We start from the raw sequence: 22,781 nt of genomic DNA, 5'->3' as shown, positions 1-22,781 counted from the left end.
GTTTTATCTTATATTGAAATATTCAATTATATTTTAACTCATTGCTTTTTAAAGAAATATGAGATAATTCGATAGTACTTTATCTTTAAATAAATATGTCCACATTTTTTTTATTTCTTAATTTCACATATCATTTAACACCCTTGGATATGGTCTAGTGATCAATAAAGTGGTAGGTTCAATTTATGATAAAGACAAAAAATACCAGGTGATTCTTCCTATATGTCCTAATCTTAATCGATAGAATAACTTGATACATGTTACTGATGGGAGGTGGGCGAAAGCAAATATCTAGTATGGACAATTGGACATTGAAGAAAAACTTGGAGAAAATTTTCTGTGTATTTCCTTGCTCAACAATTCTGTACATACTAATTCTATTTATACAATTTTGCTACCCTCTAATTTATGTACTACAAAACAAAATAAGACAAAGAAATAAGAATGATATTTACACTTGGCAAAGAATAATTGGTTCTTCTTCTAACAAACTCCAACAACATCATGTGCCTCTCATATGTGATGAAAGATATATTTTGGAATGGGCACAACTGTTGCTTTACACGTGGACGCTCCAGATCTGATCTATCAAGTAATTGATTCACGCTTGTGATGTTTCCACGTATCTTGTTTCTTTTCCATTAACGTGTCTGAATTAATTTCAACTGGTTCAAGTGTTGACTTCTTATTTTCTCTTCCAAAATCTGCATTGGATCCATGATTGGGACTATGAGATGCAGATGCTTGATTTTTGTTCCCAACACCCCCTCTCTAAGATGGAGGGGAGAGAAACGACACCCATCTAGGACAAAATCAAAAAATGAGAAGGACCACCAAGAGCTTTTGTGAACAAATCAGCAAGCTGTGAAGAAAAAGGAACAAATGGAATTGCGAGCAATGTGGATTGCAGCTTGGCTGTCCGAATGAACTGGAATAGGCAAAGATGGAGATACAGAGAGATCTTGAAGAAGTTGAGTCAGCCAGGTAAGCTCTATTGTAACCTTTCTCATAGATCTGTATTTCGATTTTGCAGACGATAAGAAGACAAAGGTCTGTTTCTTGGACTTCCAATAAATAGGCGATCCACCTATACTGATAAAAAACCCACTAACAGATCTTCTAGTATCTCGGCAAGATGCCCAATCGGCATTGCAAAAAGCCAAAAGGGAAAGAGAAGAGGTGGAATTAAAAAATAAACCTTGACTTGGTTCAATCTAATGTATCTAAGAACTCGTAATGCAGCATCCAAATGACCCTGACAAGGGTGCTGCATAAATTAACTTAGAGTGAGGACAACAAATGAGAGATCTGGTCTGGTGTGAGTGAGGTATTTTAGTTTGCCCACAAGTCGCCGGTAAATGGTGGGATCAGCAAGAAGGGGACCAGAAGAAGCAGTCAATTTGGTTGAAGGATCTAAGGAAGAAGATACAGTAGGCTTATACTCTAAGTCAAATTCTTGTAATAACTCCAAAGCAAATTTACATTGACTGACAATGCAACCATGAGATTATCTAAGAACCTCTAAACCAAGAAAATAATGAAGCTCCCTCAGATACTTGATTTGAAAAGCAGTGTGAAGAAAACCTTTGATAGCTGCAGTCTCATTAGGATCATCACCAGTTATTAAAATGTCGTCAACATAGACAGCGATAATAGAAATGAACTTTCCCATTTTCTTAAAGAATAGTGAATAGTCATTAAGAGAGGGATTGCAACCTTTAAAAGTTAAAGCATCGGAAAACTTGGCATACCACTGCCTAGAAGCTTGTTTCAGTCCATATAAGGAGTTGGTGAGCCTGCAAACATGCTGAGGGCTGGTAGGAAGCATGCCTGAAGGAAACTTCATATAGACGTCCTCTTGAAGCTCTCCATGGAGAAAGGCATTATTGACATCAAATTGTGAAATATGCCAGTTTTTCTTGATTGCAATAGCAATGAGACACCTGATGGTTGCCATCTTGATGACGGGGAAAATGTCTCATTGTAATATATGTCTTCCTTTTATATATCTCCCTTAATAATAAGTCTAGCTTTGTATCTCTCAAGAGTACCATCAGAGTGCTGCTTGACTTTGAATACCCATTTACAAGGTAGAGCCTTTCTACCGGGGGGTAAAATCACCACTTCCTAAGTGTTATTAGCCTCCAAAGTTGCAAGTTATTTATCTATGACCAACTTCCAATTAGGGTCTGAACAAGCTTGTTTAAAGCTGGAAGGCTCAACAATAGCAATGATAAAACCAAGTAAGGACTGATTCTGGACAGATAAAGCATTAAACGAGAAAGAAAAGGGTTGTATAGGGTTAGTAAAACAGATATCTGAAACATTTGACAAAAATACATGATTGCAAATGAAATCAGTTAAGTAAGTAGGCTTTTTGGTGAGTCGAGTGGATCTCCTTTCAGCTGGAGGAGGAGGAGAAGGAACATCAAGTGGGACAAGAGGTTCAGGGTTAGGCACAGGAATATCAGGTGGTATTGTGGAGGAAGGAGTAGGTGAAGTGGTGGGCAAGGAATCATCAAAAACATTATGTGTGAATTTAGGAAAAATGGGTTCCAGGGTAGAGTTCAGATTAGAGAAAGGAAAGATGTGCTCATAGAATTGCACATCTCTAGAAATAAGAACCTTTCTAGTTGTAAGGTTAAGAAGTTTGTAACATTTTTTACCTTATGGATATCCCAAGAAAGAACAAGCATCAGCCCTTTGGTCAAATTTGTCCCTGTTTCTTTTCAAAGTGGAAGCATAGCAAAGACAACCAAAGGTTTTTACGTGTTTATAATCAGGTGGTTTAGATAAAAGAAGTTCTTAGGGAGTTTTGCCATTAAGAACCTTATAATGAATCCTATTAATGATGTGTGTGGCAGTCAAGATGGACTCCCCCAATAACATTTGGGTAGGTGAGATTGAAATAGAAGTGCCCTTGCAACTTCTAACAAATGCATGTGCTTCCTCTCAACAATGTCATTTTGTTGAGGGGTAGCCACACAAGAAGTTTGGTGTATGATTCTTTGGGACTTGAGAAATTCTGCCTCTTGTATCCCCTTTCCCAACTCCAAAGCATTATCTGACCTAATTTTTTGAACTTTGAGGTCAAACTGCATGTCTTTCAACCATCAATGAGAAATCTTTTAAAACTGAGAATGCATTGCTTTTGATAGTTAATAAGAAAGTCCAGGTACCCCTACTGAAATCATCAACAATAGTGAGAAAGTATTTGTATCCATTGTAAGTAGGTACCTGAAAAGGACCCCAAGTGTCTATGTGAATCAATTCAAATAGCCTCTTAAAAGCAATATGTCTAACAAGGAAAGGGAGTTTGGTTTGTCTTGCAAGGGGGCATATGTCACACACACAATCAAAATTGGAAGGAATAGAAATAAAGCTAAAGTGTTTCATTGTTGGAAAAGGCAAATGACCTAATCTGGCATGCCAAAGAGTTACATTTGAGTTTGCATTAGCAGAAAATAGAAAAGGAATAGAAACTGACTTGGAAGCATGTCCTTCTTTAACTGAAACTACATTGCACTTAGGCAAATTGCTACAACTAAGAAATGTTGGCTCTAGAATGTAAAGACCATCTCTCACTTCACCAAAAACTTGTTCCCTCTTCATCGAAGGGCCCTGCATGATACATCTTTCTAGGTTAAATAAGAGAGAATAACTAAATTGACTGCAAAATTGATGAATAGATAGAAGGTTATATCTGAAAGTGGGGACAAAAAGAACATTTTGTAGAGTAAAGTCAGGAAAAATGGGGACTCTACCAATGTGTGTGACTTGAATTTTAAAAGAATTAGGCAAGTTTATAGTTACAAAAACATGTAAGGGAATCAAATCCAAAAGGAAGTAGAGTCAAAACACATATGTTTAGAGGTTCCTGAATCCACAATCCAGTCCTTAGAGTTATAAACAGAAAAACAAGACCCAGAGTATTTAGCAATTGTACCAGCGACAATGCTTGCATTTATCCCTGAGCTATAACACTTCCTTCTCCTCTAGTCCTTCACTGTTTGAATATCTGTTTAATTTGGGAAATTTGTTTTTGGCTGAGTTGATCAATAATGCTTTCATCAAACTCTCCAACTCCATAATCTTCATCACCAATTGCTGTATTTCCCATGATGTTTCCTGAAAATTCCTTGGGTTGGTATTCCTTTGGATACCCAATCAGTCTGTAGCAGTCTTGTTCTACATATCCAAGTTTGAGACAATAAGAACAAGTAACATTAGTTTTGAACTTTTTCCTCCTAACATTTCTAACCCTTTGAGGTGGATAACCCCTTGGTGCTTGACCTGGAAACCACTTCCCTTGAGCTTGGTTACCAAATCTTCCTTGTAGCTGATTTTCATTCCTTCATTGGATCTGATTTCCAAATCTCTGTGGATACGGAGTTAGTTGAGTAAATTTCTGCATGTTAGTTTCAGATATCTGCATAGGGTAGTTCCCTGTCATGAAGGAAGAATTGTTAGGAGGGAATTGAGGGTTTACATGAACTTCCCTCTGATTCTCATCTTGAAGTAAGAGATAATAGACATGGTTAATCCCTGGTAAATGAGTCAACATCAGTATGTTTTCCCTTGCTTGGGCATAGATGTCATTCAATCTCATAAGTAATTGAATAAGCCTTTGATCCTCAATGAATTTACTCAACTTTTACTTGCCTTCACAGATACACACATGAGCAATTGATGTGAGAGTTGAGGGAATCCAATTCATCCCACAACTTCTTTATCTTAGTAAAATACCTGCAACATCATTGGAACCTTGCATTAATCCATCCATCTCTTTTTGCAGGTTGTAAAGCTTAGCTCCATTGGATTATCCAAATCTTTGTTCTAGACATGTCCATAGATCTTTTGCAGCTCTAGAATAAATCACAGAATGAACAATATTCTTGGACAAAGAGTTGAGTAACCAAGCGGTGACCATATCGTTGCACCTGCTCCATAATGAGAAATCTGTTGTTGTAACTGTTGGTTCAGAACAACCTCCATTGATAAATCCAACCTTGTTCTTGGCAGAGAGGGCAATCAAGATAGATCTCCTTCAACCTTGATATCCTCGACCTTCAAAAACCCCATTCACAAGAGTCATCCCTGGGCCATCAGAAGGATGAAGAAAAAGAGGGTTGCTGGAATCAATACTAGTGAATCCAACAGTGATTCCCTGAGTAATAGTGGTGGTGGTATTCAGAACTCTTCGGAGTTAACCATGATTCAAAACAATCTAAGCAACAGAAAAAATATAGATGAAAGTGGGAATCTATTGCTCTGATACCATGAAGAAAAACTTGGAGAAAGTTTTTTTGTGTATTTCCTTGCTCAACAATTCTGTACATACTAATTCTATTTATACAATTTTCTTACCCTCTAATTTATGTACTACAAAACAAAATAAGACAAAGAAATAAGAATGATATTTACACTTGGCAAAGAATAATTGGTTCTTCTTCTAACAAACTCCAACAACACCACGTGCCTCTCATATGTGAGCACAGTTGTTGCTTTACACGTGGACGCTCCAGATCTGATCTATCAAGTAATTGATTCACGCTTGTGATGTTGCCACGTATCTTGTTTCTTTTCCATTAACGTGTCTGAATTAATTTTAACTGGTTCAAGTGTTGACTTCTTATTTTCTCTTCCAACATCTGCATTGGATCCATGGTTGTGACTATGAGATGCAGATGCTTGATTTTTGTTCCCAACAGACATCATAGTCATAATTTTTTTTTGCACATATCGCTTATACACTAAAATCATAATAAATAAGTATCCAAAGAAATACTCCTTAATTTCGTACCCCTATTGATGTCAACCAAATAGTTTAATTATGTATATTTTATATTTAATATATTTCACAATTCACATTGACAAGCTTTCAACTAATATCAAAATATTTTTTTACAGAAATTTCAGTTCACTAATTTTATGCAGTCATTATGTATACTTTATTTTTGTGTTTTTAACTTTTCAATGCACTAATATAATGATTAATTAAATTGAGAGTTTTAAACATACAATCGTATATATGATATTGATATGTGAAGGTAATATTAAAAATGATATAGCATGCCAAGAAAAATTAAAATTTATTTTGAAATAACTATATTATCGATGAATATGATAACAACGTGATTAATCAAGTTAAAATGTTGTTAGTTTCAAATTGATATATTGTTGGACAAAAGTAAAGTTCAAGTCAAACTTATATATGTAATAAATGTACTAAGAAAGAATGTCTAAATTATTATATTTGTTTTCTTTGACTTGGTCAATTAGAGTTAGCTCAAATTTTCAAAAGAGGAAAATGTACATTTGACTTGAATTTTGTCATAAGTTTTTTTACTTTTACTATTAATTATAAATTATAATTGTGAAAATTTTCCAATTTCTGGCATAACTTCAATAATCCTATTATACTTTTAGGGTCGTTCGGTTGAGAACAATTATCTCAAAATTAATTATTTCAAAATAAGTTATCATGAGATAAGTTATTCCACCATGTACGAGAGATAACTTATTCAACTACTAAGGAGTCTTTTGGTGTGAGGTATAATGTATGAAATAAAATGTAAGACTATTTTATTCTGCATTGGTTGGAAGTATTAGACAGTCTTGAGATTATTTATTTCTCCATTTATATATACTTTAGTGATGAGATAAATTATCTCATATACATGGTGAAATAACTTATCCCAAGATAACTTTTCACGGAATACTTAATCCCGAGATAAATTATTCCCAACCAAACGACCCCTAAGATATAAATGGTAGGACAAATTATCTCATGACTGTCAATCAAATGACCCCTAACTTGAATTTTTATACCTTATGTCTCACATCGATTGAATCCTTACTTCTCAGTTCTCACTTCCACTATACTATTAGTATTAATCATTTTTTTATAATGTCACATTATGTCATGATTGAAATATGGATGTAATAAGTTTTTTTTTTTTTTCGAAAAATAATAATTTGAATTATAAGAATGATTAACGGCAAAAAATTGTTTATCTGGGGTGATTACACCACACTAGTCACTATATTATCTTATCACTGTTAAGTGATTTTATGAAAGTGAAATATATATTAACTAATCATATTAAGTGTAAGAATACATGTCATGCATTTATTGATTTAATATAAAAAATTAATATAAGCAGATAAAGATATTTTATTTTTTACGCGAGATAATTTATATTAAATTAATTTAAAAAATGATATTACTATCTATTATCAAATACATAAAATAAAATAATTTGATGAAATATCTAAAATATTACTCATTATGCATTTATGTCATGAAGCAAACAAGATGTTTGAGTCCAAATAAAGGTAGACCCCAGCAAGTGGGTATGCAAGGAGACAAAAGTGGCCTGGAAAACTAAAACAAAACCAGAGACCAAAAAAACAAGACCGACTGCAAAAGGCCAACAATACATTCATTCATTTTCTTCTCCTCTCTGCTTTTATCTCTTTATACGACATCGTTTCTCCACCGCTGCTGCTGCTCAGACTTCCTTTTTACAGCTTTTTCGGTCGATCGGTTTGTTTTCAGACCATATCTCAAAGTCAAGTCTACTCGATCCAGGTAAATTTACTACTGGATCGCCTAATTTGTTGATTTTTTGGGGTTTTCTTCACTTCAATTGAGGGATTTCAGCTGGTTTTTTTGCTTTTGTTGTTAAATTCTTTAGCTATGTTTTTGCCTGTTTTGTGCTTCATGTATCTGACTTGTTTTCTTTCAAGCTTGAGCTACAAATCGAAAACGCGTTTTTGTTCTAATTACGATTGAAACCTCAACTGTTGGGGGAGATAAATGTAAGAGAGGAAATGGAACTTCTTACCTGTTGGGTGGGTCTGTATATGTTTTTTTTTTTCTCTTCTCAACAAGTTCACTTTTTTTTAAAATTATTTTTTAGTTATATATATATCTGTTCTTTCAGATGTTTCAGGCTTCTCAAGATTTTTCTGCATGTAATTCAACAAAGTTCTTTACTCTGTCATTTCTCAAGAATCCCCAAACAGCAAAATATTGTTCCTTTAAACAGCAAAACATTGGTCCAAATAGTTCTGGCTTTACAAAACGAATAAGACATTAATAGGTTTTAGCGAATTCTATACTTAGTGTGCTCTATGAAAGCATATAGTCATGGATTACATTTAATGAGTCATTTAGCTAATTTGAAGGAATTAAATGAACTGAAATATTACTTCTGAGTGAAGACTCAAGAGACACTTTCTCAACAAGCCTTTCTTCTGTGGGTTCATTTTGAAATTAATCTTTGTTCAGTTATTTTCTCCTATTTGTTTTTTGTGTTTTGATGCATGAAGTTGGAGAGAAGAATTTTTAACAGACGAGCTTCTCACATTTCATGATTTGTACAAGTTGTGGACGGTTAAAGTTTGACTTACAAATCCTCATGCTAAAGAACCTATAGTTTTTTTTGCAGCAGTTGCTTAGACGGGAAAATGTTGGAGGCTCCAAAGTTTGCGGGACTTATAGACTTAAATGAAAACCCTGATCATTATGGACTCTCACAAAATTTTTACCATAAGCTTGATGAGGGATCACACATGTCAATCGATAGTTATGGGAGCTTGCAGATGAGCAATGGTGGAGGTTCAGTTGCAATGTCCATGGATAACAGCAGTGTTGGATCAAATGATTCGCACACTCGTATTTTAAACCATCAGGGTCTTAAGCGTGTTCACAATAACTATTCGGTTGCAGCTAGTGTAAATAAGGGAAAAGCTTCGCATGGGTTGAGTGATGATGCCCTAGCTAAAGCGTTGATGGATCCTCGATTTCCTACCAATGGGCTTGAGAATTATGATGAGTGGACGATTGATTTGAGGAAGCTCAACATGGGGCCAGCTTTTGCTCAAGGGGCTTTTGGGAAACTATACAAAGGAACTTATAATGGTGAGGATGTTGCTATCAAGCTTCTAGAGAGGCCGGATAATGATCTTGAGAGGGCTCACTTGATGGAGCAACAGTTTCAGCAGGAAGTTATGATGTTGGCAAGGTTGAGACATCCAAATATTGTTCGGTTTATCGGTGCATGCCGTAAACCCATGGTGTGGTGTATTGTCACTGAATATGCTAAAGGAGGATCAGTTCGTCAGTTTCTCACTAGGCGACAAAATCGATCTGTGCCCTTGAAGTTAGCAGTGAAGCAGGCCTTGGATGTGGCAAGGGGTATGGAATATGTGCATGGCCTGAATCTGATACATCGTGACCTGAAATCTGACAACCTACTAATTTCTGCTGATAAATCAATCAAGATTGCAGACTTTGGTGTTGCTCGTATTGAGGTGCAGACGGAAGGAATGACACCAGAGACTGGAACATACCGTTGGATGGCTCCGTAAGGCTCTAACCCTTTAGCTGCCTCATTAAATGTGATCGCCTTATTTACTGTTACCTTTCTCAAAAAAAATGCGATTGTCTTATTCTAGCCTGGTCTTTTGGCAAAACCATAATACTGAATTTTTATTTCTTTTTCAATATGTTAAATATTAACCATAACACAGAGCTATTTCGGCTGTTCCATAGATTCTTTAATGGTTTTAGTTTCCTTCATTTTATAGAATTCATTCAAATGTCTTGTATACTTGTGTTTGCTTTACAATTGCCTTTAACTTAATAAAGACAATAGAGAAATATTATCAGTAAGATATGTTTATGTTCCAATATGATATTTGACTGAACATTTTCTTTGCAATATATCTTCTATATAATGATCTTATATAACTACACCTTCATTGCCTAAAGATAGATTTAAAGTGAAAAAGTGATAGGATTTAATTTTTTTCCCTGATGATTGAGAAATCTGTCTTGATCCAACCAGAGCTCTCCAAAATCGGGGATGATGGACCCGACCTGCCCTCTACCCTCAAACCTTTGGGCCAACAGAGCTTTCGAAACTTGGGAATAATGGGCCCACCGCTCTACCCTCTTAAATTGTGTGGATTCAATTGATGAGCACAAAACACAACATGATTTTCAAAAGTTTCACTACTCGAAAGTAGTATAGTAAGATAGTGACGAATCAAAAAAGCTTGCTAACTATTATTTAGGGGATCAAAACTTGAGTTTGATGTGGTTATTAACCACGATTATTGACTACAAACGTAATTAAAGACAATTGATAACGGAAGCAATAATTACTATCAATATGAGATGTAGGGTAATATACATAATATTAATGCAAGATTTTACCAATGAACTCTTATTCCACAAGTTTAGACTAATGTAATCCCCAAGAATGTGCAAAAACTATGGATAGAAATAGATCTTCGGTTGATTTCTCACGAGTATCATCAACTTATAACTCAAGATAAATTATTCAAGAGCCTCTTTCGATTATCAATGGAAATGTTCAACTTGAGCTAAATCAGGATTGTACAAAGATAATCATAGACCACTTCCTCTTCCGATTAAAGCATCAAGAATAGCTCAACAATCAATTAAAACTACTATCCACAAGTTCAAGATATTAAACAAGAATAAGATCTAAAAACGTCAATCAATACACCATATCTGTGGAAACCCAATAAGAGAAACTAATCCATAATAGAATAAAAGAACATCAAAGAATAAGAACTAGAAAACATTACAACTGCCAATTGATTCGAACTTCCGTATTGAATCAAATAGTGATGGAAAGTAATAAATTTGAGCGCTTCAACTCTTCTCCACTCCTCCAATGCTTGCTAGGTCAAAATTCCTCTCAAAAATGTGTGGTCCAAGTATTTATAACATGTCCCAAAAATTTTGGATGAAAATGACCCCAAACAAAAAAAGCTGAAAAATCTCTTGAATTTTGGCCTAGGGTGAGGGCGGGGCACGTAGGTCGAAGGAAAATTTCCAGGACCTTTGTTTCTCTGCGGGTTGACACCCAAACTCGGCAGGAAGGCAAGTGCCGGCCAAAATTGGTTGTTGGTCAATTTTCACGTGTTTCCGCTTGTGCTTTCACTCATCGAACCTCGACTGGAACCTGAATCACTCCATAGTTCACACTCATGTTCTTTTGTGGAGTCTTCTAGTTAGAACAGTATACAAAAGCTCATCTGTCACCTTCGTTTTAAACTTTCAAAGGGTGGCTTCACCATATATTTTTCTATCATGTTTTGTTCCCTCCTATGCCAATCTTTGGTTTTTATTTCATCTGGTCGATCTATCTGATAATAAATTGTTCATTGTGCTCATTCCATGTAACAGTAATCAAACTGAGAAATGTTAAACAATTTCTGTTGGGTAGTTGTAGGCCCTTCAGCTTAAGTGGTTCAACTTATTTTTTGGGTGTATCATTTCTTATCCTTAATTTGAAATTTGACAGAATTAGCTTCAAAATTAGGGTTTCTCTTTATAACGGGGTGACCGGGCCAGCCAGCACGCACCCGAATATTCACCAGGTACCTGCTACCTCTTGCCACCACACGTACTAAATAACTTGGTCTGCCAAGGTTTCGGCAAATGCAGATAGGTAGACATCACCTTATGTTTTTTTCTAAACCTTGGTCTCCAAGGTTTGCACCACCTCATTGACCACTAGGCCACATGTCGTGCTCCAAGGGTTAGTTTCTTCTCCTTGCCCTATTTCAAACAATTGAAGTAAGAAGAGTAGATTGGCAAAAATTCAACTTGTGTAATTATAGCATCTGCTATCTTTTGCATTGAGATTGTGTCCTGAATATGGCTTCTGAGAGTACATTGAATTTTTTTAGTTCAAGTCCTATGTAGATTTCTTGTGTGGACACAACATGAATGTTGTAGGCAATGATGGTTATAGGACTCAAACATATCTGATAACCATCATTGCCTACAAGCATTGTGTACCTTCCTTCTCAAAATCTTGAGAGAAAGAATGTCCTAGAAAAGATCTACAAGCAATTACAGGCTCTACTGCAGTCATCCATGTCCACATAACCATCATTGCCTACAACATTCGTAACTTGCGAGAATCGCAATTCCTCCATAGTTTCTCCTTAGTAGGATTCGTTAAAAGGTTTTTAACCTGCAAACATCGGGTACTTGTACTTCCAAGTGGTCTTCATCTTCTACTATCCATTTTGGATATTTTTCCTGTCACCATTTGTTCCATCCTGTCGGAAGTCCTTGGTTAGTTGTTCTTGCCCTTACCAGCGTACTAACTGTGGATGGGATAGGAAACACAGACATGAAATATGCTGGAATGATGATGACCACATCCTGGCTTTTCATCTCTGAAATCAGCAGAGGATACCTTGTAGCTATAGCTTTTCATTCTTGTTCATTGTTGTGGCTGCCAAAGGGTGGTGCCATCTTCTGCAGTGGACAATTTCTTTTTAGGCTAAGGTGAATTATTTTACACAAAATGCTGAACAAATTCCACTCGGTCCCATTTGCTGAAGAATAAGTTTGTCACCGGATTGCAGGCAGGCTGAGAGGGAAGTGTAGCTAGTTTAGATTTAGCTCCTGACTTTTGACTCACCTGATTTCGAAAGAGTACTTTTGGTTGGTGTCATATGCTTGTCTCGTGTTGCCTTATCTAAAGCGATTAAGCAGTGTAGATCTTTTCATGAAAGAACTGTCAGCTTTTTAGCTCTCTTGGAGAAGTAAGAACGAGAAGTGTATGCATCAAATCTTCTAAAGGATTTAGATAGGCTGACATAGCACATGTGTACATTCACATGAAAAAAACACAAGAATATGGAAGGTACAGATACACATAGTGAGAATATTCTAACTTTGTCTACAAAGAAATTACACTTCTGTATGTATGGGTACACTGTAGTGTCATGTGTCAATTTATGCATTTGCGTACTGGACAGATTTAGCAGTTGTCAGATGAACTTTATAATCATGAAATTAGAACATAAACAACAAGTAAAATTACTAACGCCCCTGTTTGATAACTATGGTAAAGTTTTAATGACGGAAACAAAATGTTCACTTCAATTTGGGCCTGAATAGAGAATGGTGGTTGCCAATCCATATAGCCGAGCCAACTTTGTTCGAGGTTAAGCTAGTTATTTGATTAATTGTTTATTGTGTCACTACTACGTAGGTGCCTTTTCAATTGGAAACTTCACTAACATGTTGCTACATTTTAACAGACCAGAAGACATGAATTTATCATGGTTTAGACCTTTATAATAACTTTCGTGTTAGCCTTCACAAAAAAGAAAAGAAAAGATATTACATATGTTAGCTTATTATTTTCTTTCTCGGGCTTGATGCGGCAGTTAGGATGTGCAGCTCGAGTTAAATGAGAAATCCAGGATGAAAGGAGATTGAAAGATAGAGTAGTATCATTTTCCATTGGCTGGAGATTCATAACATAATTAAGTTTAAAGAAGAGTATCTATGGATATATCTCTAGGATACAATTGTGTAATAAGTTTCCATGATCTAGCTTTCTACAAAATATAAGAGATGAAACTTGTCTTCTGGGATGAAATTACATTTATTTAAAACCAAGGGGATTGGAGATTAAGCGTGCATTTGTTAGAGAAATGTGACAAATGAAGTTTTTCATTTGCAATTGGACAAACTTTTTCCGACATTTAGTCGAAGAAGATGGTGTTTGTCGGTGTCTATAAGAGACTGACCAAATGCCTGTGATTAAGCTTGCATTTGTCAAAAAAAAATACGACAGATGAAGGTTTCATTTCCAATTGGACAATATTTCCGGACATTTAGTTGAAGATAGTGTCAAAATGCTTGTGATTGGAATGGATGTATATTGTGTCTCTGGTGATGTACAAGTGTGCTGTTGCAAGTTGGGATGGACCACTTCGCTGTGATGGCCCAAGATTTTTCAATGCAATTATTTCCCGTGCGAGGGCTGAGTAGTGCATAGATGAGTAGCATGCATGACTTGAGGAAAATAGATGGGAACTTGCCAAGTTGCAATCTTCATGACAAATAAGGCTCGTATCTTGGCATGTGTAGCCACTCTTGGATATCACATCCAATTATAATATATTCACAATTTGATTTTTGGTTGGTTGGAAAAAGAAACCTGTCTCATTTCCCTGAAATTTTCTTCACATCTTAGCAAGTATTTTTTTGACTGTATTCACATCTTAGCAATACCTTCTGAATTGCATGTTTTTGTTTTTTCTTGCAATATGCTTTCATTATTCCTGTTGCAAAATAAAAGGATAATGCTCCTAGTTGTGGTTTAGCATGTGTGCGCTGTTGTGGGCTACTTGAGTGCATTTTACTGTGTTTTGCAGGGAGATGATCCAGCACCGACCGTACACCCAAAAAGTTGATGTTTATAGTTTTGGCATTGTTCTGTGGGAGCTTCTAACGGGGATGCTTCCCTTCCAGAACATGACTGCTGTGCAGGCAGCTTTTGCAGTTGTCAACAAAGGTGTCCGTCCAACCATCCCCAGTGATTGTTTACCTGTCCTAGCTGAAATCATGACTTGCTGCTGGGATGGTAACTCTGACAATAGACCACCCTTCTCTCAGGTGGTCAGAATGCTTGAAGCTGCAGAAACAGAGATCTTGACGAAGGTCAGAAAGGCCCGTTTCAGATGCTGCATCAGTCAACCCATGACTACAGATTGATATGGAAAGAGAAACTGTAGGCAGTAAAGGGCAAAAGAGTAAAGGATTTGGGAAGGCTAAACTGAAGTGATTCCAAAGTCTGGCATGTGTGTATCTATGAGAGGCATAATTTCTTTATTCAGATAGAAAAAAGGGGAGAAAGTTGTGACAAGGAACTGTTTGATTTTATGTTGTATCTTCTTTTGATTTCCTTTTCTTCTTGAATTTAAGATTCTGATTAGCGATAATAGAAGAGTATGTGTATGTATACATGTCCATTATGGCTATGTTTTATTTTACTTTAGTCAAATTTTACCAGGTGCTGAAGATGGTTACATGCAGATCCACCTCACAGAAGACAAGGGAATCAAAGTTTTTGGTTATGCATGGATCTAAAATCCCCTAATCTAATTGAAATTGTTGCTGCTGTCGAGTTCCTTATGGTTTACATGGGCTTTTATCATATTATTACTTACAAAACTAATAACCAAACTCTAGTGAATGGATATAATAAAAAAAAAATCATATATTTTTAGGTATTTTACATACATAATTCAAATAAGGTAAGCTTTAATAGCTAAATTTCCAATTTCCAATTTTGTCTAGTAAGGTCTTTTAAGGAAGGACAAAAAGTTCAATCAACATTTGTAAGAATTTTTATATATATATGATGTGATATAGCTGTCTCCTAGAGGGAAAGAGAGAACCAAGAATGAACATTTTTTTTAAAAAAGAAATAAAGTTGGTCAAGACACATTTAAATAAGTCACCAGTAATAGTTAAAAGGTTCAGTATCTAAAGGAAAACTTATGAAAAATCAAAGGTATGATTGGGCAAAACATACTAACAAGACAACTTTTGGTCACTGTTTTGGAATGGTCGGAAAACTCTCAACGTGTGGTTTTTCCTTTGGCATGAGGAAAAAGTAATTTCTCACATTAGTTCTAGACGGGGATAAATCTTGTGTTTTAAAATAGTCTAATCTCATACGAAGTAGTTATCACATTTTGTAAAAGTGATTCAAATTTACAATCTTAAAATTAGAGGTGGATATACTTACTATCAAGCAACTCCCTCTTGTCAATTATCACGTCTTTAAATCACTAAATTGACTATTTAACATACCTTTAAATTTTAATTTGTCTATTTTCTTAAAGATTAATTAAGAAACTATTTGAGTACTTAGTTGATTAAAAGTGACTGATAAATACAAACAGTCGATATAAAATTCAAGTGTTGAAATCAGTGGTGGAGACAAGATTTTCATCGAGGAATTAAAAAAAATAAGTAAGCACATGAGTCGGATATAAACAACTAGATAAAATTCAACTCTACCTCAACATAAACCATGAAAGTTAAAAAATCATATTACAATTTCTATATTTTCAGCCCTATTGAGTATGGAAACAATGGAACAAAGAGGATGGCGGATCAAATGACCACAAAATGATTCAATTACCATGAATATAAGGCTAGGAAAAAGTATAGACGGTAACAACGGTCGGAAATCTATTTTTCCAACAACAAGAAGATAAAACATATGGATAAGTATAGGCAGCAACAATAACATAAAAAATAGGAAAAATTAAATAAATGGGTCATAAAACTCAAAATAATAAGGGAAACTAATTACATGCTTATACCTCAATTAAAAGTAATTCAAAAAATACTCATTTTCTCAAAAATAATTACAACCCATACCCTCATTCATTAAGTCTGATAATTTTCGCTTAACTGATACTAAATCAATATCAGATATTGTATTGGTATCATTAGGGCTGATAATTTCGCTTAACTGATACTAAATCATTATATATAAGAGTATATGTATATCAGGAATTACTCATTAGTCAATCATACTATAATAGTATATGTATATTGTTGTGAAATCATTAAGGTTTCTTGTTCAGAAATTATTCATTAGTTAATGATACTATAAGAGTATATGTATATTGTTGTGGTATCATTAAGATTTCTGAACAATGATACTAAGAGTATATATAAATATTATGGTATCATTAAGGTTTCTTATTCAGAAATTACTCATTAGTCAATGATATTATAAGAGTATATTATAGCAATAGTGACTGCTGTATGTGCAGCTCTCCGTACCTTTTCTCCAAATTATAATTCGTTATTTGATGGTTGGATTTGGATTTGGAGTTGGTGGTGGACCTGTTTATGGATCTTGAATTTATGCCTTCACAAAATAGGGGGATGTGGATGATTATGTGTACAAGTTTTTGGACAATTGGAACAATACTTGAGGCTCTGGTACATTACTATATCCTTTTCTTTTCCTTATTTGGTCTCTACTGCAACTATATGTTAGTTCACTTGCCTTGCTTTGTAGAATAACTAGTGTTAAATCTGGCTATCTCAACTCTCTTTGTTTTTCAATATGCTTTTCTTGATGTTGTTGATCTTCCATTTAATGCTCCCGACTGTATAATGTGATAATCTTCTGTTTCCACGTACATTGAAAAAACAGAAGCAGTCCAAGTAACTAAACTCTAGCAATTTGGATTTCTTTCGAGTGATTGATAACTCACGTGTTTTATAAAACGTTACTGACAATTGAAGTGTATGTCATCTAGAACCATTTTCTTGCTTTTTGAATTTGTTCTCTTTTTGGTAATTGTTCAAGTAAGATGCCGGAAAGATATATAAGTAAATATGCTTAGTTCTCATGTTTTTTTTCCTTCTTATGTGTGTATTTTGGTGTCTTCCCATAAAGTAAATATTCATTTTGTCAGTTTAAGTCTTCAGTCACTTACAGGACTATAGTAACATTACTCTAGCTAGTATATGTAGTACTGAGGTCCGTTTGGTAGGTTATTTATATTTTAAATTACGTATAAGTAATATAATATTTTATGTTTAATAGTATTTTTTACTCTGTATAAAATTAAAAAAAATGGCACTTGATTTGCAATTTAAATATCTATATATCTAATAGGCAAGTACTCTATGAATTTGACCTTACATCTCATTCTTATAATCAAGAGTTCTCCAAAACTCATTCATCTTGCTCTTTTAGTTGTTGTCGTGTCAATCAGGGGCGGATTTAGGAGTAGGTAAGGTATGTCGCGGGACACGGCTTCGTTAAAATTTATTATGGAATATATCTATATAAAAAAAACTTAAAAGGTAAAACAATTAAAAAGGACACCCCTTATATCAGAATGCTCCTAGCTCGTGTGGCAGAGGCGCCACATTTGATGTTTTACGTCCCGAGTTGGATTCCAAACGGGCTACTTTTCTTCTACATTTTTTTTTTTACATGTTTTATTTTTATTTTTTACCCCTTTTTCTCTTAAATTGTTATTTTAAATTCAAACGAGTAGGTCCCATTCATTAAAAACTTATAGACCCACTCTAATTCATTCAAAATCTAACTTACTCTTCTTCTTTTTTAGAATTAAAATAAAACTCAAAATATGTGAGCCCTTCATCCATTAGAATTATAGTTAAATAAAAATAGTATTGACTCCTTAAATCCTTATATTTATATATTTGTGACTTGTGAGTTTCTTCAATTTTCTTTCCGTTCTTGTTCATCTATCATCGGCATTTGGCATCTTAAATCTCTCCACATCATGTAAGTATTTTGTGCTATTCTATTTTAAATTATTACGTGCTTGAAATTTTATTTTTATTTGTTCATAATAATAATTTTATTTTTTTCTATTGGCTTGTTACAATGAAACAATTTAGAATTCATTAAATTGATCACAATTGTCTATAATCGTCTATTATTTGATCCTTAATTGCCAATTGTGCAGATTACATCATATTAGTATAAATTTAATGGAGAGTTTAAATTTAATGCAGAGGTATTATTCTAAAAAAAATCATAAACTTTCAAAGTCAATCTTAACAATTCAAGCTTCAACTGACTTGGAAGAACAAGCTAATGAGTCAAAAAAATATCGACGAAGTGAAGAAATTGATTTAAATTCATTGCCGATTGATGTTAATTTATTAAAAGATATTATTCGTATTTATTTGCAATAAAATATGTTAAATAATGTTGTATAAAATTTTATTTAATAATATGAAAATGTGAGTGGTTTAATTTAAAATTTTGAAATATTATCTAATTTAAAGAGTAGGCAATTTTTTTTAAAAATAATTTAATCAATTTTTTATAATTTTAAGAAAAATATTATTTCATAAAGTTCACTATTAATGGGGCCCTCAAATTTTTGAAGGCCTAAAGCAAAAGCTTCATCGATTTTCTTTTTGAGTCATTCTTGTCACTTAATGGTGACACCGCTTAGAAAAAAAATCATGCGTACGCCACTGGTGTCAATATTCACATTATACTTCTTCCTGATTAACTCTTACAACTTGAACACTTTGATATTTGATTGTTCAATTACTCTATTTTTAAAAATACTAGTGAGGAATTGCACAAGTAATTTCTAGAGGTCCTCCCACATAGATATACTGAAATGTATATTCTAATAACAAAGTTATTAGTTGTAGTAGTTTCAAGACTGACATACAATAGTCATTTGCAATTTTCCTTGCAACATCTCATCCTTACTTTAGTTGGCTCATTCACATACTACTCAATTTGAACCCTTTTCTAAATTGCATACTTAGTGACAGTCAATCTAAACTTTTTCACATTTTCAAAAATCGTACTCAATTGCCACAAAATTTTTGTACTGTTGAGATCAAATCTAATACTATTTGTGGTATGATTTTTCCTTTTTGTTTTAGGTAGTTTGAACCTCAATTTTTCACCTTCCTCATGACAACTATCATATATATATATATATATATATATCAGTTTCATAGCTACAAGCATTGCATAATATGATTCATTATTTTTAGAAGCATCACTATCATTGGTTGACTTATCATATCCTTTTTAAAGAGTAATCAATATATTTAGAATCTGATGAACCATTATTTGGAGTTGTTGGATATGATAGAGAAGAAACATTTAAAGGCAGTATTTAGATATACACCTACCCCATTAAAAGCAACCTCATCTACTTCATTATCTCCAATGTTTTCACTAGCATTATTTTTAGTGGTTCCAACTTTATTAAAAGTTGTCAATATCTCCTAAGATGCAATTGTTAGGTGGTCGGGTACCAAATTTGCAATTCGGGATACACCCTAATTGTTTAATATAGTTTTTAATCTCAAAGTATGATATTGTATTCACATCAATATTCACATATTCACTCACTAATTCACCCACATATCTTGCTTCTTCACCTTCATACAAAAAGGTCCGCTATGATACAACTTCAAAATATAATGAATGTAACTTCACTCGTATTTATATGCGTAAACATTAACAATAATTAAGTAAAAGTCATTAATGAAATACAATTGATTAAAAAAGCACACACATAGACACCTTTAACCCCAAACAGAAATTCAGTCACTAATTGAATATAAAAATTTATGTTAATAATTAAGTACAAGTAACTACTAAAATACAAAAGAGGAAGTAGAATTAGCCCTAAAGGATATCAGTGATCTGAAAGCTCCTGGATATGGTGGTTTTAATGCCCATTTCTTTATAAAGGCCTAGCCAGTAGTGGGAGAAGAAATCACAAATGCAGTGCTGAAGTTTTTTGAGACAGGGGTAATGTATACACCTATAAATTACACATCTGTTACTTTAATACCCAAAGTGGATCATCCCACAAGAATAGGAGAATATAGACCTATCTCTTGCTGCACAACCGTATATAAAATCATATCAAAGGTCATTACTAAAAGGCTGCAGAAGGTGATGAATTCAATTGTAGATGACAATCAATTAGGTAGAGCTATTAGTGATAACATAATTTTGAGCCATGAGTTGGTAGAAGGGTATGGCAGGAAAGGCATATAAGCAAGGTGTATGGTGAAAGTGGATATGAAGAATGTCACGACCCAGGGATACCCCTAGACGTAACATGGCGTAGTTGACCCCGAAAGGGTAGCATATCATCCCTTAGCATATCCTGAACATAAGATAATAGAAAATACGGGAAAATTTAAAACTTTTACAATCGAAGTCATTTTTCATAAAAGCAAACGGAAGACTTTCTACACTTTGTCTCAAACCATCTAATACAACTTTTTAGAATAAACTCTTGGGACACAGCTCGTACAATAGTCTTAACATGAAAATAAAATACATAAATGTAAGGTGAGTTTTGTCCTCAAAGCTATGAGGCCTCACCAAAATCTTCAACTCTTTTAGATCCTTGGAAACCTAGCCTTCAAAGCAATTCAATCTCCTCAACCCTACATTTGATTAGAATGTAGGCAATATGCGTTAGTACAAAATGTACCAAGTATGGAAGCTAGCACAACATCATAAGAGCATCTCAAATTGGTTAGTCAACATAAGACATAAGCATAAGAGATAATAACGTAATCATTATAGTCAATAGCAAAATCTCCAATATAAGCATTATATAAACATAAGTCAACATAAGACATAGTTAATGAGCATAGGAGATAAGTCATAATAATATAAGCACAATTGACTCTTGGTCATAAATACCATAATAGAACCATTCTCAAGTAACCTCAAAAGCATACATGTGCAAAGCAAGAATAGCATCCCATAATACCACCCAAGCCAAGTATCCCTTTTTGGTCATCCTAATCATGGTTTGTAGGCATAGTTAAGTCTTAAACCTTTCTACCATAAGGGTACCATACTCCTAAGTAACCTCAAGGCACACTTGTGCATTGCATAAAAGGCATCTCATACTACCTTTCACACTAAGCATCACCTTGAAGTCATCCTAGTCATATTCACCCTCCTTTGGTATCACTATGACTTACTTCATGTAGACAAAGGAATTATCACTTCTAGTCAATCCTATCTTGGAAGGCATTTATAGCAACAATCAATCAAGTATCACTCATGTAAGACAACACTCATAAGGTAACCTTTAGTCATACTTGTGCAAGGCATGAGTAGCATCCCCATACTACTACTCATACTAAGTACTTCTTTAGGTCATCATACTCATGTTCCTTAATTAGAGACTAGCCCTCTTTTAAAGCATGGGGACCCTAGGAGACACTTTACTAAGTCTATATTAGTTCCTTCTTGTTTTGAACCCTAAGAGATACTATCCTAGGTGCATTTTAGTTCACCATGTTGGAACTCTAGGAAATGCTACTCAAAGCATAATCTAAGTTCATTAGACTTGAACTCTTGGAGATGCTACTTAAAGCATAATCTTAGTTTATTATAAAATTGGACCCTATGAGATACTTCTTTTAGCATGTCTAGGTTCATTATTATTATGGACTCTAGGAGGCATTACTCAAGCATATCTAAGTCCATTTATACTCTTGAACATTATGAGGTCCTTCATTAACTTGACTTAGTCCCTCATTACTTAGAACCCTAGGATATACTATATTAAGTACATCTTAGTTCATTAAGGTTGAACCCTAGGATATACTACCCTAGGTATATCTTAGTTCATCATATTTGAACTCTAGGAGATACTACTTAAAGCATACTCTTAGTTCATTTAGTTTGATCCCTAGGAAATGCTCCTTCAAGCATAATATTAGACCATTACTTACATTGGACTCTAGGAGATGCTACTGTATGCATAATCTTAGCCATGAAGTTTGAACTCTAGGAGATGCTACATTGAGCACAATCTTAGTTCATTACCAATCTTGTTTAATTGGGATATAGCCTTAACCGACATGAGAACATATAAGTTATCACATAATCTCCAATGGTGTTACCCACACCATTAAAGGTTGGTCCACTTTCCAAGGAAGGACCGGTTTGTTAGCTTAGTTGGATCCACTAGCTAACTTCCTACGGGGCATGCAGTCATGGGATACAAAGATTTCTACTAGAAACCCAAACTCCACTAGGTGAGGCTTCCATCTCATGAGACACACTTGGGGAAATCAATACTCTTCTAGGTGAGAGATCTCATGTGGGAAGCCCAAACTAAACTAGGTGGGAACCTCCATGAAAGCCCAAACTCAACTAGGTGGAAACCTCCATCTCATTTCAATATCCACTTGGTGCTAGGCATAAATCCCACAAGATAATCATTAAGTCTCTACTTTGACTCAAGTTTATGGAAATGTGTTCTTGACAACCAATCCATGCTAATACCCTTTTTAGACCATGTGGGAGCAACTATCACCATCCATGGCCTAGGTATAAAGGCTTGCTAGCCTTTGGTTCAATTAGTTAGGAGAAGTCCATCAACCCTAA

General features: G+C 34.5%; 1 protein-coding gene across 3 annotated transcripts; it reads left to right on the top strand.

The window, feature by feature from the left end:
• The first annotated feature begins 7,396 nt into the window (after nt 1–7,396).
• LOC102578800 (serine/threonine-protein kinase HT1-like) lies at nt 7,397–14,886 on the top strand. Of its 3 annotated transcripts, none has more exons than XM_006353682.1 (3): nt 7,397–7,594; nt 8,445–9,374; nt 14,233–14,886. In XM_006353682.1, exons 2-3 carry the CDS (start codon nt 8,476–8,478, stop codon nt 14,570–14,572), a joined length of 1,239 nt encoding a protein of 412 aa, XP_006353744.1. In that variant the 5' UTR covers nt 7,397–7,594; nt 8,445–8,475; the 3' UTR covers nt 14,573–14,886. The 3 variants fall into 3 exon arrangements, with proteins under 3 accessions (XP_006353744.1, XP_006353742.1, XP_006353743.1); XM_006353680.1 differs by having other exon boundaries at nt 7,446–7,594; nt 8,460–9,374; XM_006353681.1 differs by having other exon boundaries at nt 7,484–7,594; nt 8,457–9,374.
• Nucleotides 14,887–22,781: the final 7,895 nt, after the last annotated feature.

This window comes from Solanum tuberosum, unplaced genomic scaffold (assembly GCF_000226075.1).
Source record: "Solanum tuberosum cultivar DM 1-3 516 R44 unplaced genomic scaffold, SolTub_3.0 scf00157, whole genome shotgun sequence".
Lineage (NCBI taxonomy): Eukaryota > Viridiplantae > Streptophyta > Magnoliopsida > Solanales > Solanaceae > Solanum > Solanum tuberosum.
Note: the sequence above shows the minus strand (reverse complement) of the source record. Positions and strands in the feature narration are given on the sequence as shown.

Excerpts from the sequence above, each read along its gene's own strand:
- LOC102578800 (XM_006353682.1), top strand. The coding sequence starts at position 8,476 with ATGTTGGAGGCTCCAAAGTTTGCGGGACTTATAGACTTAAATGAAAAC. Across the intron at positions 9,375-14,232 it reads ACATACCGTTGGATGGCTCC|GGAGATGATCCAGCACCGAC; the intron begins GTAAGGCTCTAA and ends TGTGTTTTGCAG.